This window comes from Colletotrichum scovillei (genome assembly GCF_011075155.1).
Source record: "Colletotrichum scovillei strain TJNH1 chromosome Unknown Contig00003, whole genome shotgun sequence".
Classification (NCBI taxonomy): Eukaryota; Fungi; Ascomycota; class Sordariomycetes; order Glomerellales; family Glomerellaceae; genus Colletotrichum; species Colletotrichum scovillei.
The window spans coordinates 394,499-412,245 of NW_023336261.1; the positions used below are offsets into that span (position 1 = coordinate 394,499).

The 17,747-nt window shown below is 53.5% G+C and overlaps 5 protein-coding genes across 5 annotated transcripts; 2 read left to right on the forward strand and 3 right to left on the reverse strand.

The window, feature by feature from the left end:
- Positions 1-19: 19 nt before the first annotated feature.
- Positions 20-1,951, reverse strand: HER10_EVM0003401 (uncharacterized protein; the record flags this gene model as incomplete). Its single annotated transcript, XM_035473078.1, has 1 exon — positions 20-1,951. One exon carries the CDS (start codon positions 1,949-1,951, stop codon positions 20-22), a length of 1,932 nt encoding a protein of 643 aa, XP_035335833.1.
- Positions 1,952-4,764: 2,813 nt separating this feature from the next.
- Positions 4,765-6,528, reverse strand: HER10_EVM0007146 (cytochrome P450; the record flags this gene model as incomplete). The annotated part of the gene is made up of 5 exons (XM_035476712.1): positions 4,765-4,881; positions 4,963-5,283; positions 5,343-5,576; positions 5,627-5,690; positions 5,747-6,528. The coding sequence occupies 5 exons, from the start codon at positions 6,526-6,528 to the stop codon at positions 4,765-4,767; spliced, it is 1,518 nt and encodes a 505-aa protein (XP_035336193.1).
- Positions 6,529-7,683: 1,155 nt separating this feature from the next.
- HER10_EVM0009851 (BolA-like protein) lies at positions 7,684-8,434 on the reverse strand. Its single transcript, XM_035479323.1, has one exon. The coding sequence runs from the start codon at positions 8,335-8,337 to the stop codon at positions 7,837-7,839; it is 501 nt and encodes a 166-aa protein (XP_035336433.1). The 5' UTR covers positions 8,338-8,434; the 3' UTR covers positions 7,684-7,836.
- Positions 8,435-9,385: 951 nt separating this feature from the next.
- HER10_EVM0000926 (carboxylesterase) lies at positions 9,386-11,096 on the forward strand (the record flags this gene model as incomplete). The annotated part of the gene is made up of 2 exons (XM_035470691.1): positions 9,386-9,772; positions 9,831-11,096. The coding sequence occupies 2 exons, from the start codon at positions 9,386-9,388 to the stop codon at positions 11,094-11,096; spliced, it is 1,653 nt and encodes a 550-aa protein (XP_035335606.1).
- Positions 11,097-14,444: 3,348 nt separating this feature from the next.
- HER10_EVM0002130 (subtilase) lies at positions 14,445-17,694 on the forward strand. The gene is made up of 2 exons (XM_035471855.1): positions 14,445-15,064; positions 15,135-17,694. Exons 1-2 carry the CDS (start codon positions 14,948-14,950, stop codon positions 17,673-17,675), a joined length of 2,658 nt encoding a protein of 885 aa, XP_035335716.1. The 5' UTR covers positions 14,445-14,947; the 3' UTR covers positions 17,676-17,694.
- The last annotated feature ends 53 nt before the right edge of the window (positions 17,695-17,747 follow it).

The following is a 17,747-nucleotide window of genomic DNA, read 5'->3' on the forward strand; positions in this document are numbered from 1 at the left end:
ATGATGAGAGAGTATCTATTTACGTGAGTTTAAGTGTCTGTAGCTCTATGGTTCCCTGCAAGAGCTCGCCATCCATTATGCCATGAACGTACGCCTCGCCAACAATTCGGGAATATCTGGTCCGAGTAAATGAACGGGTCGAAGTGATGAACGGTGCGTCTGCGCCAATGATTATCCACACATCATCGCCTACTTTTGCTGCCATTGGCGCAAGTCCGACGTATCCTCCGTCGGTGACGAAAGGGCATCTCCCAATGAGTTTGGCAAGGGCAACATTCATGTACTTCATGCCCTCGTAATGCATTCCTTGTCGCAAAGCTTGGTATGACATGAACATTTCACCAGATGCCCTTTCCGTCTCCCAGTTGAATGCAAACTCTCGATCAGCGATTGGTGTTCTCCATAACGCCTCTCTCAGTGCTTCATCAGTCTTGTAGACTGCATTAGTTCCGGCCAATGTGGATTCCATATCATCGAGCCATCTGAGAAATAGTGAACGTTGAAGCCCATCTGCCTCACCATTCAACTCCTTCAATCTTACGAAATGCTCTCCTCGCTTGGCGATCGTGCCAACTTTCACAGCCTTCAACGATAGCGAGCTCGCAATGAATCGATTTTCGTCCGAAAACGCTGCTGAGAGAGACTGAGAGAGTGATCCGGAGGCCGTGTAGGCTCTTTCTCTGTTTTGGCCTCGCACCATAAAAATGGATGGGACGTGTAGGGGCTGCGCCAGGAACTTCGAGGACCAGTCGGGTGCCCATGACGGTTCGCTTGAATATACCATACCCGCGGCATAGCTGTGTACCCCACCTAGCCCTGCAAATGATAGGATTTTCGGGCCGTAGTAAATCAGACAGGCTTTGGCTACCTCTGTCCGAACCGTTTGCCAATCCTTGTTGTACTGGACTGGAATGTATGGGCTGAGATCCGGGCTAATCAGGCCAAACAGCGAGAAGACATAGTCTCGTTGATCGGAGGCCTGGAGTTGAGCTTTATTTGCCATTCTTGAGAGTAAAGAGAAAAGAGTGAAGAGTGAAGAGTTTGGACGAGTGAAGGCCACGGGAGTAACCCTATCGAGAGCCGCCGTAAGAAAAGCCACCAGCTTAGAGCTGTCTCGTCTCCCCGTGCCCGAGCCGACGATATTCAAGTAGTCGCGCACACCGCAGAGCACCCAGAATCCGTCATAAAATGCATCCCAAGAGGTACAAGTATCACCGCAGCAGACCACACAGTCTTTTGACAGCACGCGCTCTTGAATCACCCAGACGCGTTGGAACCACGCTCGCTCGAACAAAGATCCGATAGCGTTCAATCTTGCTGACTTGTTGTGACAAAGCTCTCCGATTATCCCTCTGAGCATGGTCTGGACTCTATCGACAGTCAGATTGACGGCGATCTCGGCGAAGGGAAATTCGGACCATGACAACATGACAGCAAAGGCCCCCGAGTCCACCAATTTGTTTAATTCGAAAAGAGTGTCCATTGCAAGATCACTGTCCAAGCTTGCCAAGCCGAGCCAAATGAAGGTTTTGGTAGCGTAGCGGTAGATTTCTCTCATACAAGACACTTGCTGGGCTCTCTCTGCTTCGTTTTGCTGGTCAATACACAAGGCATCGATCCAAAAGGTTGATCCGAGGTCCTCGCCAACTCGTCGAGAAGCCAATTGCCTCAGAGCGGCTTCTAAGTTTGTGGTAACCTGAACCCACTGGTCATCCACGAGGATGTCCTTCGTGATGTCGGCATCCCCCCATGCGTATGAAACCGCCACGTAGGATTGCCCCTCGTTAAGGCTGGCGTGCTTCAGGCGACAGCGAACGGGTAAGTCCGCCGGAGACCCCGGGTCTTCCGTCTCCAGAGGTGCTATTTCGATGAGGCGGACTTCCTTTTTTTCTGGATCTAGAGATTGATATTGGAAGGGCCGCAAGCTGCTAGTCATCTGGTGTTCGGTCATTGGCCGCGATGAAGGGAGACAGTAGCGGAATGGGTGATGTGTCGTTGAGTGAAGTACTCCGGCGTGCAGTCATCAACTGCCTTTCGATCGCACTTGCTTTCTCCGATTGTGACTTGAAAAGGGCAGGCAATACCCCTAACGGTCGCTCTTCTGTGGCTCTTCAACGGATTGGGTCTGCTCGTCGCAGCGGCAGAATTTCCCGCGGTTTACTGTGCCCCTCTCTCACAAGGCAACTCTGCTGACATGTTGCACATGGTCCTGTTGATCCGACCAATCATGGGACGCTGCGATAACCAGTTGTCTCGTCGTGCGGGTATGATTGGTTGTGTTCTCCAAGCATTGCGATGACCATTTCACTCTCCATATCCCAAACCCTCGAAATACGATAGCTCCTATTTCTTCCAGGTCTAAATCGGGGGTGCAGACACGAAATGATCGCTTTCCTCTCAGTGTAGCATCGTGTTTTCTCGAAACAGATGGGGGATAGCTCTTGGCTATTTAAGGCCAACCTTGGCTATGAAGTTCTACGAAACTCATACAATTGGTCCTCCTTCATGAATATAGCGACCGACTTAATTGAGTGGATTCGAAGGTAGAATGGAATGCTGGAAACGGTTGGCCGAAATTGAGATGCAAATGACGTTCGAGAAGCACCTTTTTGGATTTCGTCACAGTAGAGTGTTTGGTCGTTATCATCGATCTAGCCTCAAAGTCCTCAAATAGTGTATGCCAGTCGTTGAATAGGTGTTTATACGATTTGCTGTTGCTGGTTCGATAACTTCGGAGGCCGGTCTTGGCCTCTCAAGAGCCCACGTCGGTATGTATAGCCTTGGCAGAGAAGCTGGAATACCTGATTGAAGACATCGTCGATCATGTCTTTCGCCTCTAAGTCCATCGTTATCGAAGAAGGTAAATTCTATGTGAGTCAGTCATGATTACAAAGCTGAGCTAGACTTAGCTATTGCCGGATATTTGAATCTTGAATCTTTTGGCTCGACTCCCTCGAGCGAGGTAGGCGAGTTACGCGAATGAACGAACGCATTGCAATTCAGGGGCTGAGTGTATCTCATTCGAGAACGACATACATCTACAAGCTTTACCTTGATATCGAGTGAAAATACCTTGAGATCTTGGCGTGACGGAATATACTTCTCACTGCCACTTTGGCTTTACATGTAAAGGTTAATACTAACAAAGATCCCAAAGGTCAGCGGCAAAGAAAACCCGAAAGAAAGCACACGAGAGGGGCTCGAACCACAGACCTTACTCAATAGAAGTCGCAAAAAAGTGGCTAGACACCGCAAGTACCCATTGGGTCATTGAGGCATCCGACCGGCACCAGACGATATGAGCCATGGCAGAAGCTGGCTCTATATCTCCTGAACGCTGTGGACTGCAGCGTGGACGAGGGCTTCAGCAAGGGGGACTCAAATTCGACCACGATTGTTTCGGTTCCTGACTTTTGACGTACTCCAGCCAAAAGATGTTGCTTTCAACCAAATAGTCATCTCGTGTCTTATTGAATTCCCGTCACGTTGCCTCTTACGTTACCCTCCATCTAGTGTTGTACCTGGACACTGCGCGTGAGCATCTTTCTAAGGCCTCATGCAATCCATCATCGCGTTGTCTCGTCCAAGCGGTCAGGTGCTCTCGTGCTGGTCTTTCCACTTGCTATATGACACCGCTTGACCGTACCTCCCTCGTCCTTCTCTGACCTCGCTGTTGCCCTGTTTCCGTTCTCGAGCCATTTGCTCCTGCTCTTTGCTTTCCGGCGGCTACCCTGCCCATGTCCCCCACCTGCCAGTCTCGAACCATCCTCCTTCTTGTTCCAACATCGCCACCACACCACACCCTCGCCATCCTTCCCCTTCTACCTCAGTCCTTCCACATACCATCATTCGTACTTTCTCATCTCTTTCCCAACTGTTCTCGCCCTTCCCACACTCTCCCACCGCCCCCTACATCACCCAGTTTCCTTCTTGTCGTCGTCGAAGATACCGCAGGTGGCCTAGTTGGTGCATGGCCTTCGACCGTCACCAGACGATGTCGGAAGATCCCGCCCGGCCAAGCTCACCTCAGCGTGGGTTGCGGATTAAGTCTTCCCTTGGGTCCACTCAGGGATGAGACGTAGTAGGCCAATGTGCTTTGCGAACTCTTTTTGCATAACAATCTAGTTGAATACTTAATGTAATTGCAAAAAGAAGGGATTGGGAGAGGCGTCTGGGTCTGTAAGTGCCTGTTTGGCTTTCAGGCATACGGTCGATGGTGATGGTGGTGGCAGTGACAGCGACAGCGGGCTGGCGATGGTGGTATTCGTTCAGACATTGCAACCACTCGAAGGATCCCGACTTATATGCACACGACTTGGAAAAGAATTGAGTCTCATCTCATTGAGGATTTTGAGGGAAACGAAAAGGGGTTTGGGTTTGACGACCAGAACCGGCAACGCGAAAAGCTCACATGCACCAAGACCAAGACACCGGAGGCCATTTCAAGGGTTTGGAGATACAATGGCGATGCTGCGAGACAGAACATGCGTTAACGAGCACATGATCAGATTATCAACGATCCTTGCACAAGTGATCCGGCAAATGCCGACAGGCCGCCGCAAGACCAACGCATTCTGCAGCCGGAATGACGACATGTACTAGCCTGGACTCTCCCAACATGCTGTTGATAATCACAGGACAGGGTTCATGATCATGTCATCTTGAATCAATGGATAATTCTCTGCGCAAGCACGAGGACTGCGGGGATCTGACAGAAGAATTTCTTGCACACCAGCTTCGTAACATCCACCCTCGCTTAGTCTCTTAGTCCTTGTGTTCGGTAACCTTTACCCAAAAATTATCCTGCATAAACAAGTTATGATTGACGCTATGCCAAGGCTTAGCGGGATCTAAAATTTGGAACTCAAAATTGCGAAGCAACTTAGTATGTAAATGTTAGCATCTTACCACCTCTCGGCGTCACAGCATTCTCGAAACTCGGGGCAGAAAGACTGGACTTACTTCAACAAAGACCTTATTCAACTCCAGAAAAGCAACATTCTTTCCCGCACAACCCCATCGTCCATATCCAAACGCGAGCTCAGTTGTCTTCTGCATTTTGTCCCTCGCCGCCGCATCCGCTTCGATCCATCGCTCAGGCCGGAAGAGGTCCGCATCTTTACCAAAGACGTCGACGCGACGGAGCGTGCCCCATACGTTCTGAGCGATGCGCGTACCGCCCGGGATAAAGTGTCCATCGATAGTGTCTCCTCCGGCGGGTACTTCTTTGGCGCAAAGACCAGTGAACGGCGCGCACATCCGGAGACCTTCATAGATGATAGCCTGGCTTTGGTGAGCAAGTGAAAATTACGGTCAGCAGGAGGGGGATTTGAGGGGCTAACCTGAAGGTAAGGCAATGTTTTCCCTTCCTCATAGGTAATGGGAGAAGAAACCCGGCCTTGGGTGATAGCTGTGCTAATTTCGGTCTTCAGAGTATGATATGCGCGAGGCGACGTAATAAGATGTAAGAAAGTCGTCCGAATTGCTGTTGCGGTTGTGTCTGATCCAGCAATGATCTGGAAGAGAACTTCTGTTTCACACTCGCTCTGGCTGACGCCGTGCCGGATAAAGGCACCCTGTTTGTTCTCAGCTTTGCTCCAGACAAAATTACTGACAGACAACCTACCAGCATGTCCGGTTCCTCCTTCGCATCTGAACCGAAACGCCGTCCGACAACCTCCTTGGCCACTCTATACTCCGATCAGCATCTCACCATAATGCTACCCATAGAAGAAGTACCACGTACCCCATGAGCTTGCCCAATCCGCTCTTGTCAGTATGTTTTGGACCGATCGCTCCCAGGATGGGCTTGGAAAACATAAAGCTTGCAAGCCATGGCACTTCACTGCATAGCTGCAGAAGCGGTATAGCCGCCTCCGTTGTGCTGATGTAGTCGTGGACATCCGAATCAGTAGCCAAGTACCCAAACTCTTTTCCATACGCAACTCTGGTAATAACATCCAACGTGAAATACTGTGTTGTCTTGCCCAGATCCATCGGCCTGACCTCGTCGCTGGTCGTAATATACTTCCTCCGGATAAGGTCCACGAAACCAGCCACCTGGGAGTTGATGCCGTCTTCGAGCGCCAGGTTCTCTTTGCCAGCGTATCCAGCTGCACACTTGGCCTTTAGCTTATCATGTGCGCCGGTGTCGCGCAGACTGAACAAGCTGTCTTCGTGAGGGTTTAGCTTCGTGGTGTCGTACCAGGATGATCGTCCGTAAGTTGATCGGGCAGCATTGATGCGACGTAGGATATCCGGGTCGTCAGTGACGAGGTCGTTTGGGCCAATGCGGACTAGGGAGCCATGTTTCCTGTTGAGGTTGGTGAAGTGCTCGGCCGGTCGACCGGAGCGGGCGTTTGATATGAGCCAAAGGTAAGAGAAGCGTCCGATGAGCGGGCCCGGGAAATCGCGGAGACGGCCGTAAGCTATGATAGATGAGGCAACATAGTAGATGATGAAAGCGAAGCTGAGATAAAGCGGTGTCGAGCCTGCATCGAGGTATGAGGTGAAATTTGATAGCGCCATATTTCGCCAACTCGTCCTGCAACTTATTGCAATACTGAGGGAGGCAAGGTTGAGTTGATTTCTATTTCAATTTCAACTACTAAGGTCTTATCCAGTAGTAAGGGTCCTCCATTATATCATCTAGTATTTCCAATGCCGACAGCGACCATCTTCTACTTTTCGGGTTTGCCCCGTACAGACATGACAAGACCCCTTGCCATACTAATGCGTTGATTGTTGCAACCCCGCCTCTCGTTACATCGCTCGGGATTCTAGAGACGTCTTGAGGATGACAGCGCTGGCTTCCATGTCGATAAACCGGGGTTTGCGGGTTGGAAGGCTTGGTGTACCGGCCCGTTGTCACCAAAAGTCCCAAATGCCGATTATGGACCTACCTCGATTCGGATAGCCTGTCTGGAAGAGTCACACTGCCCAGCATTTGGCATCATTCGATTGCAGACATTCAGTTTATTGATACCAGGTGATGTCCAATGATGACCTTCCTGTCGGACCCGGGCAAGATGGGAACGAGAGATCGGCAATTGGAGAATCCAGACATTTACGCCTGTGATTGGATGTTTTGGGGGGAAACGCTCGGAGGAGAGGCAGCTTTTGTGGGTTCCTCGACCCTGTCTTGTGTAACGTAGGGATCACGGATATGTCGGCGTAAGCGCTTGAGCTTTTATGGTTACTACGAATGTGCCATGATGGATCGCTATCGGACTCTGATAGATTTTGAAATGGGGCAATGGGCAAATAAGCGACGTCTTGGTGTCTTGGTAAGCTGCTGCTATTCATGGACAAGCGACCGTATATCAAGGGAAAACCCAGATTTTGTCGACGACCCATATAGGCCCACAGACACGAGCTGGAGGAGTAATAGGGGAGGTGTTATTGGTTGGAGCGGGGAGGGGTTATGATCTTAAGTCATAGCAAACATTGCGACGAAGTCTGACAAAGCCTGTGATGGACGAGAAACAGTCAGAGGCAGTATCGCCTTCGGACCAACTTCGTAAAGACCTCCGTGATCTGGGAGCTTGCCCGAAGATGAGGGGCATCTGGGAAAAATCGAGATAGCTCGAGGGATGGAAAGCTGATGGTTGGGAAGAGAACGAGGAGGGTTATCCATATTAAAAACATAATAGCATACAAATTCCGTCCGAGGATTGACAGATTGGCCCTCCATATCTTCCTTCACTAGAGTCTTCGCCGTCCGCGAGGCGCGATTGCTCCGCTGAGTGTTGGTGGTTGTTGGTACATTATCGTTTATAGTACAGTCGTCTTCATCGCGGCAACGCCCAAAGGGATTCCGTGGGTAGAACCCAAGTCTTATTGAGGCGCCTTGGTGCGCAACTGGACGCCGTGCCACTGCTTCATCATGTCGCCCAAGACGGCGTTGACCATGCGCTGCTGCTTCAGCATGTTGGCGCCCTTGAATTTGGCCGAGGTGATGTCGATGGCGTACATGGAACCGCATCCGCCCGAAACGTCTTGAACGATGAGTTCCGAGGGCGTGAACTCAGCGACTAGCTTATCCCATATCGTCGACTCGGCATCGTCGAGGTGGTCGGGCTTCTCGAGGGCTGTTGAGGTCTCGGTCGCGGAGGAGTAGGAGCGCTTGGAGATGGATTGGAGGTTGAATTGAGGCAGTGATCGGATCGCCTTGGAAACTTGGACTCTAGCAGCGGATCTCAGGGCGTCGTTTCTTGTTGCGATCGACAGACTCGAGAGGGGGGCCTTTGCGATGATGGTGTTCGTGGGCTTGGGAAGCGCAATTGCGCGACGGCACGCTCTGCAAAGCATTCTGGGCTGATTCAGTGGTTGGTTCATTGGCTATTTGGTTTGTGGTGTAGGAAGATTTGGCAGTGGCTTCAAATGGGGTCGCTTGAGGCTATCGCGGTCGAATCGAGGTTCCCAATTAATTTGCTGTGGATTTGGTGGGAAGCTTCAATTCGGAATTTCTAAGCTCGCGGCTATTGACGTCAACAAGGAATTGGGTGAGCTGCCGGTATTTAGCCGGTGGCTGTGTGTGGTCCATAGTGTGGCTTAGCTCACACGGGACTTGAGTGAGATGAGTGGCTCAGCGAGATACAAGTGAGACTCGCACCTTCATCAAGCACACTCACTCACATGCCTCTCACGTGTCACTTACTCGACCTTCACGCCTTTCAAGCTAACAAGCAACCTGGTTCACTACGTGCGTAAGGTGAGAAAAGAAATGTCTCCTAGTCATTTCATCAAAGTCACAAAACAGCTAACATGGGTCACAGGGACTGGAAATTTTAAGGGGCTAATGCGACAACAGCTTCAACCACCAAGGGCTACATCATCACCCTCAGGTCTCCTGCTTCACATGCAGATGTCCCCGCTAAGATAGGCCGCTCTAGACGGTGGGAAAATTATTTCTGCATCTCCAATCTGCCAGCCATGGCGCGTCTCTCACCTACTTCCGCCAAACTACCCCGGCAAATTCTCCCAGTTCGAGATCACTCCGTCCGTCTTACCCCAGGGCCCAGGGCCATCAATAGCGTCTCCCCGCATCTCCCCGCATTCTTCTCCAATGATTTACCCCAGGTCGTAAAAATTGCTTAGTCCGACACTAGAAATTAGAGGCGACGAGGTTCTCTTGCGGTTTTTGTCAAATTCCTCCAATCAGGCGTGTTAAGGTCCCGGCCGGCAACACTTTTCCCAGCGGTTTGGCAATGAATGCGAGGAACGCGATGAACGCGATGAACGCATCAGGGGAAGACAGCGAGCTTCGATGCTACGCTAGAAGGCGTATAAAATGTGGTACATAGAGGAAAGGGGACGCTCACTGAAAATGAGAGGGGGCTGAGTAGCAGAGAAGAGCAGCAGCTTGGTCCTCCTTCTTGTTTCCATGGCTCGGTTGTCCTATTTGTTTTCCGCGGTTGCGGCTTGCTTCCTCCAGGCCGTGGTAGCTCAAGAACCTACAGCTCAGGTCCTCAATGGCACTTATCAAGGCCGTCATTTGGCTGAGTGGGACCAAGATGCCTTCCTCGGTGTCCCTTTTGCGCAGCCTCCGGTTGGCCAGTTGCGGTACAAGTGGCCACAAAGCCTCAACACTTCCTTTGAAGGCACGAGAGATGCCACAGAACAGGGCTACAGCTGTATGCAGTTCAGAGGGACCTTCAACATGTCCGAAGACTGCTTGACCCTCAATGTTGTTCGGCCAGCTGGAAAGCCTGAGAAGCCACTCCCGGTTCTCGTATGGATCTTTGGTGGTGGTCTATATACTGGGTCAATTGTAAGGAATTGTCAATCTCGGATCATCGTGTGTCAAGACTGACTTGAATGTGACACAGGCCGACCCTCAATATAACCTCTCGGGCATTGTCAAAGTCAGTCAAGACATGGGCCAGCCCATTATCAGCGTAGCCATGAATTACCGTCTCAACATGTACGGCTTCCTACAAACACCTCAAATCCTCGCCGAAGGCTCCAGTAACGCGGGTCTGCTGGACCAGAGGTTGGCGCTTCGGTGGATCCAGGAGAATATCGCGGCCTTTGGTGGAGACCCGGAGCGGGTGACAATCTGGGGCGAGAGTGCCGGGGCCCAAAGCATCGCCTACCACATGTTCAGCTACGACGGCCGGGACGACGGCCTTTACCGCGCCGCAATCCTCGAGAGCGGCGGGCCGACGGGGGCCCAGGTGCAGGACCTTGCCTACTACAACGCCCCCGTCGAGAATCTGACGCGCAGCGTCGGCTGTTGGACTGCCAAAGACCAGTTGGCTTGCCTCCGCGGCCTCAGTCAGACGCAGCTCTTTGCAGGAAACCCCAGTCAAGTGTGGAACCCGATGATTGATGGCGACTTCCTGACGGGCTACCCGAGCCAACTGATCCGCGAGGGCAAGTTTGTCAAGGTGCCTCTTCTGACGGGCGCCAACAGCGACGAGGGCATCAACTTCAACCCCAACAGCCCCAAGCCAAACACCGAGACAGATCTTTTCAACGGCTTCACTTGGTGGCGCTCTTATGCCCTCTCCCCACCGACGATCAGAAAGCTCTTTGAGCTGTATCCCAACGACCCCTGCACCCAACCGCCGCTCTCCATCACGAACTGTTCCGTGTACCCGGAATACGGCCTGCAGTGGCGGCGAGGTGCCTCCATCGGCGGCGACTTAGTCATGATCTCGGGCCGCCGGAAGATGTGCGAGCTCTACGCCGTCTCTCAGCCCGTGTACAGCTACCGCTTCGACCAGCTGCTCTGGAACCGCAAGCAGATTGAGGGTGTGCGGCACTTTGACAACGTCGCGTACAGCTTCCAGAACATTTCTGGCCTGCTCGGGCCCTCGCCGCAGTATGACAGCCACGTGCGCTTCGCCCGCGCCATCGGGGAGGCCTATGTGCGCTTCGTCTACGAGACGGATCCGAACCCGAAGCCTGGCAGCAATGGAACGTTTACTAATGGGACGTCATTATTGCCGTATTGGCCCAAGTATGACTTGAGTGCCCCCAAGAACTTGGTGTTGAACGCATCCAAGAGCTATGTGGAGGATGATACGTGGAGAAAAGAGGGCATAGACTTCATCAACACATACGAGGTTGCAAGGGAGCTTCTTGCATGATGGATTGACCTGCAGCTGGGAACTCGAGTTTCCGAGAGCTGATCTGATATCTAGCATCAGGCAGCAGATGATTAGTTGGCATCGTCCAGCGTACAGAGTACATAGATGATACAGCAATAAGCAATGTTAGTTAATCATGGTGTGCTACGGATACTTATCTCGCCCACATGTTCTTTTCGTACTAGTGGAGACTGCCTCAATCCTCCGCTCTCGCCGCCGCAAGGCCAAGGAGGGGAAACAAGGCGACTCTTGTCATGGAACCCGGTCACCGCCCAGCCGCCCGTTGACCCTCCCCCCTCTCTTCCCGAGACGGACTACGACGGTCGCATTTGACGATCTGTAAGGCACGACCCATCATGCCCAAATTGTCGGAATGCTGATCTTGAGGCAGCATTGGCGTGCTTCTGAAGACTTGACCGAGTTTGGCATCTGCGTTAGCCAAGAGTCTTGATCCTCTCTCACGCCAGTGAAGAAGAATTGACTTAATCCTGTTTGGTCTACTAGCGCCGGTATCTGATAGTGACTCCGTAGAGACTTCATGAAAGTCGGAAAGTATCAACATCTGCAGTGTATCGCGATACGATCATGGCCGATTGTCTACCTAGCTATGAAACCCGCTCCTGAGCTGGGCGGGGCAAGACTAGCATCATGCTCCGGGCAATCAGAAATCAAAATTGTTTCGGCGAAGGCCGCTGTGGGTATTTCCTGTCTACTGCGAGCTCCGCTCGAAATACAGAGCATGCAACTCTGTTTAGACTCAATACTGAACACTGAAGTTATTTGACCTTGTGCTGATAAGGATATCTTCAATTGTTCCCCAAGAGCACAAAACCCATTGTCTGCTGCACGACGATGCATGTTGTTGAATCAACCATGAACAAAGTTCGGCGCTATAGTAAGGTTAAATGCATTTGTGTTTGCCAAAGTTCTATTTACATTAAAGACCCCTACAGCAGTGCAGGCCGCCCAGAATAGGTGCATCCAGGTCCTCCCCAGCAGCAAGAAGTCAGTAATCATTTATTCGTAATTTTCAGGTTCAAGCAAGCGGGGGCCGTTGTTTTATGAGCTTCTCCAGTTGCCATCTCGCTGTAACCTCTTCGTTGATTTGCTGCGAGCCACAGAACGGCGACTGAATCGTACAAACCCTTCGCCTTTTGAGGTTCTCCGTCAGCCGAACCGTCGAATCCTGAGAAGAAGTGCATATCAAAAGTTCTCTCATTTTCAGCCGGACCCGTTCTCGCGCCCAAAATACGAAGAACTTGAAAGTTTGACCAGGTCAGATTGAGTGGAGGAGATCCCCACGGCCTCTTCCCGAGCTTCCCAGATCGCCTTAGCAGCCCAGCCGGGACCCAACTCCTTTTGGCTAAAGGCGAGAGAAGCGAGAGTAGCCGTGGTCCTCACGCCCTTTAGGCGTTGGTCCGGGCGTATCAATACTGGGCCATTGTTGTTACTATGTCTTCAGACCTTCGCTTCATTCCAGGCCTCCACAGCTCTATCATTGCATAGAAGTCGGCGGGACTCAAGTACAGTTTCCAGTTGATACGGTTCGATACGTAATAGCAGGCCGAAAACGATGTCTTGCGCCTGTGACTCGAAAGTCGAGACTGACGCGCCTTTGCAAGTTCAATGCGAGCCATCCAGCACAGGGAACATGTAGCGTCGCACCGCCGCCCGCATCCCGCGAACCTTTGCGTCCGGTCTAGGGCCGGGGCCTGGCCACCGCGTTATCGACTTTTCGGCAGGTGAATCGGATGGAGGCCCAGAAAGACGAGAAGCCATGGATGATGGGATGACAGGTGCCAGGCCTTGTTGGTCTTTTCCTGTAAGACTCTCGAGCCTTCAACTCTCCCAGAATCCTTTCGCCCATTGAGAGACTCCTCCATTCAGCCACTTTTGGCTCTGCCCTGTGTGCGTGCGGGGATTTCGCATGTGGGCGCGGAAGAGTTGGCGATATTGACTAGCAAAAGGTCCTCTACCCAGCAGAGTCTCTGAGTCTCCTGCCCAAAAGGAACAGGCTCAACATGAGTCGTTCAACCTTTCAAGCTCCCTTTTCTAATTACGGATTGGCCTCCGACTCACGCCCTATGCCTTGTTTCCTCAATAGAGAAGAATCGTATGCCGAGGAGAATCGGGACAAACAACTAACTTCAGAAGCCGATACTGACGTGCCTGGAACAACATCCAACGCAATCGCCTCAGAACCCACCATGCAGCCGGGATGTCCGTCCCCGCGTGGATGCTGCCGTGGTGCCTACCAGTAACCATATGCGTGCCTGAGCACATCGCGCGCTCGGCGCTCCACATCGCACGAGTGCAAATTCAGGAACACGCACAACAAACAACGACCCCGAGATGCACTACTACCACGGCAGTAAGAGTGCCATGACTTCTTGGCCCCTTGGCTCCATGGTCTGGGGAAGTCATTGTTGCACGCAAGACGGATGGCAGCGTCTCTTTGAGGGAATGTGGGAGCTGCGACTCCCGTATCGTGTTTACCGTATCATATTGATATAATGTTTATCGCATAGCGGCAAGTGTAATGTCTTGGAGTCTTGATAACGTTCCGAGTGTAGTCTTGCTGAACTCTGATAGGAGCAGATCCTCGTCCACCAATCTTTGTACAAGCCACTGACATTGAACAACTCGTCCTCCTTGTCTTTGTTCTCGGCCAGCATTTCGCAGCAACAATACCAATATGGAGCCGTCACCAATGGCACACGAGCCACCCAATGTCCTTTTGCCATCTGCAAACACAGGGCTCTAGATGTGCCACCAGACCAGAACAAGCCTCCCGAGTCTCTTAGCCTCCAACTCACGCGAACGCCCAACGGCCAGCCGCACCCTAATCCACGTACAAAAAAACGTTGTGGCGCCGCTGCTGGCAACCTTCGCCCAGAGATCTCGAAGAAGTCAAATCCGATCTCCCGCTTTCTGCCAATCACTCTTTCGCGATAGCTCCAACTGCTCTCCTCAGAAGCGAGCCTCGAGAGGGCCGGCTCGCCACCAAACGGGGGGGATGCTAGTGAAATAAAAGTGCCCCTAACCAAGCAACCCCTGACCATGTCCAGGTCTATGATTCATGGCCACCACCAGGGACTACCCTCCATCAGGTCTCGCGGTCCCTCCAACGACATGCGGAAGACCTTACCCAGATAGGAAGGCCATCTGAGCAAATTGACCGTTCAGAAATCTCTCCAATAACATTGTTCAATTAATTAGCCCCGGCCCAGCTCCCTACCACTACGAAGCCTAAACAAGGCAGCTCGAAAAGCAGCTTCTCATATGTTGATCGACGTTCGGTCGAGATGCTCCTTTTCCCCTACAGGCCGTGACCTGCCCACGCGGTGAACGAGCTGCAGATTGGCCTTCAAAGCTCGAGGCAACACGCTGCGTGCAATTTCTTATTTCCCTGGTCCCGTTCGCTTGTGCTGTTTGCCCCTGACCCATGGTCCCATCCCATCCCACCCCTCAACCTCACCCCTGCTCCCCACTCACTATCGCGTGCCACACTGTCACCGCGCCTTTGCATCCTCGCAAACTCCCACAGCGCATGTCTTCTGTGCCGATGTTTTCTCCACCTGCCTGGGCGAGCAAGCGTGCTGGTCTGAAATGGTGCTCCCAGTTCCTTTCATGACGACAACGACAGGCCCAGTCTCGTGCCGTCCTGGGCCCCCGCCAGCCTGGGGTTCGCCTTGAGAGTTGGGCCGAGCGAACAATCCATCCCCCTCCTCCCCGGATGGAGGACACCTCCAAGGCACTTATAAAGCCGGACCCCCGGCGCGTCGGGCTCATGAGATGATTCCTTTCTCGCCAGCTCCGGTCTCCCACAGGTCATCCGTCAGCCAAACACAATGGTCAGAAGCAGTCTCTTGCTGCCGCTCCTTGCGGCGGCTTCCGCCGTTCAAGCCAAGGCTCCGTCTCCCAAGACCGTTGCTGGTGCCTTCATCGTCGAGTTGGAGGATGGACAGGTATGTCAATAGCTCTAGGCGCAACCTGCGCCATGGCGAGGTAGAATTGCTAACCTAACCTTTTCATTAGGATGCCTCCGAGTTCTACGCAGAGGCAGAGAACGATGCCATCACTCGTTTGAACCTCACCTACTCTCTTTTCAAGGGCGCGTCCATCCAGTTCAAGAACCTCGACACCGCCGACCAGAAGGCCGCCAAGCTCGGACAGCTCGCTTCCGTTAAGAACATCTGGCCTGTGAGGACCTACAGCATCCCCAAGCCCGAGGTTGTCTGGACCGGTCAGCAGGGCCGCGACTACATCGACCTCAAGAAGCGTCAGGAGGGCGAGGATACCTTCTCGACCCACGTCATGACCCAGGTTGACCAGCTTCACGCCAAGGGAGTCTCCGGCAAGGGCATCAAGGTCGCCGTCATTGACACGGGTATCGACTACCTTCACCCCGCCCTCGGTGGCTGTTTCGGCGCCGACTGCCTCGTCAGCTACGGAACCGACTTCGTCGGTGACGCCTACGATGGCTTCAACGAGCACTTCCCCGACCCCGATCCCATGGACTGCGGTGGTCACGGAACCCACGTTGCTGGTATCATTGCCGCCCAGAGCAACCCCTTTGGATTCACCGGCACTGCTCCCGGTGTGACCCTGGGTGCTTACAAGGTCTTCGGATGCGAGGGCCAGGTCAGCAACGACGTCCTCATTGCTGCTTACAACCGCGCCTACGAGGAGGGCAGCGATATCATCACCGCCTCCATCGGTGGTCCCTCTGGTTGGACTGACGAGCCCTGGGCCGCCACCGTCTCAAGAATTGTTGAGGCTGGTGTCCCTTGCACAGTCTCTGCCGGTAACTCTGGTGACCAGGGTATCTTCTTTGCCTCTACCGCCGCCAGCGGTAAGCACGTCACCGCCATTGCCTCCTTTGACAATGTCATCACCCCGGCTGTTCTCATTGAGAACTCGTTTACCATTGCTGGTGGCGAGTCCCAGAACTTTTCCTACACCCCCGGCGAGCCCCAGAATTGGGCTGGTGTCGACCTTCCCCTCTGGGCCACGAGCACCGACTCTACCTCTACCGCTGCCCTCGGCTGCGACCCTTACCCTGCCGGCACCCCCGACCTCAGCGGTAAGATCGTGCTCGTTCGCAGAGGTACTTGCACCTTCGTCACCAAGGCTCAGAACGCTGTCAACGCCGGTGCCAAGTATGTCATGCTCTACAACAACGCCGCCGGTGCTGGTTCCGTCTCTGCCGCTGTTGATGGTCTCGAGGCTATTGGCATGACCACCCCTGCTCAGGCCGCCGTCTGGCTCACTGCTCTTGCTACTGGATCCGAGGTTGTCCTTCACATGACTGACCCCAAGGAGGCTGAGCAGATCCTGCTCAACTCCAACAACACCGCCACTGGAGGTTCCGTCTCCAGCTTCAGCTCTTGGGGCCCCAACTGGGACGGTCTCCAGAAGCCTCAGTTCGGTGCCGTCGGTGGTAACGTTCTGTCCACCTACCCCCGAGCTCTGGGTAGCTACGCCGTCCTTTCTGGTACCTCCATGTCTTGCCCCCAGACCGCCGGTATCGTCGCCTTGATCGCCGATGTCCGCAAGACCCTGGACCCCGCCACCATTGAGAACCTTCTCTCTGCCCACGCCAACCCCGTCAAGTTCAACTACGGAACCGGCCCCGACGCGCTTCTTGCCCCTGTTCCCCAGCAGGGTGGTGGTCTCGTCCAGGCTTTTGATGCCGCCTACTCCACTGTCATTCTCAGCCACTCCAGCCTTTCATTCAACGACACTGACAACTTCATCCCCGAGCTCAACTTTACCATCAAGAACACTGGCGCCGAGTCCGTGTCCTACGACCTGAGCAACGTCGGTGCTGCCACTGCCTACACCTTCGAGGCTGCAGGAGATCTTTTCCCTGCTCTCTTCCCCAACGAGCTGTCCGCCGAGTACGCCACCCTTGCCTTCAGCGAGGAGAAGGTCACCGTCCCCGCCGGCGGCGAGGTCACCGTCCTGGTCACCCCCACCCCTCCTACTCTTGACGCCGGCCGCCTCCCCGTCTGGTCCGGCTTCATCGCCCTCAACGGATCCGATGGCACCAGCCTCTCCCTCCCCTACCAGGGCATCGCCGGCAGCCTCCACAGCCACGTCACCCTCGACCAGGCCCTCATGACCACCTCCACCAGCGCAAAGGCTGAGGAGTACGAGCCCGTTCCCAGCAACTACACTTTCACCCTGCCTCCCCCTGGCACCGCCAACGAGACTGAGGCCGTCCTTCCCGCCCTCGCCGTCAACATGGCCTTCGGCTCCTCCTTTGTCCGCGCTGACTTGGTTCCCCTGACCACCTGCCCCCCCAACATCACCCACGAGGTCTGGGGCATCAAGACCCTCGGCCAGCCCCGCTCCTTCCCTTACCTGTACGTCTCTCGCGGTGTCTTTGCTGTCAACTTTGACGGCCAGCTCGAGGACGGCACCTACGCCCCTGCTGGCAAGTACAAGTTTGCCATCAAGTCTCTGCGTGTCTTTGGTGACGCGACGAAGCTTGAGGAGTATGATACCACTGAGACTGAGCCGTTCCGCATTGTTTATGGTGCCGCGAACGCGACCGCTCCCGCCAGACACTAGGAGAGTGTTAGGAATGTGCCACGATAGCATCACATGTCTATACGACATTTCTTCATGTAAATAATTTCGTAG

Excerpts from the sequence above, each read along its gene's own strand:
- HER10_EVM0009851 (XM_035479323.1), bottom strand. The coding sequence starts at position 8,337 with ATGAACCAACCACTGAATCAGCCCAGAATGCTTTGCAGAGCGTGCCGT.
- HER10_EVM0002130 (XM_035471855.1), top strand. The coding sequence starts at position 14,948 with ATGGTCAGAAGCAGTCTCTTGCTGCCGCTCCTTGCGGCGGCTTCCGCC. Across the intron at positions 15,065-15,134 it reads TCGAGTTGGAGGATGGACAG|GATGCCTCCGAGTTCTACGC; the intron begins GTATGTCAATAG and ends CCTTTTCATTAG.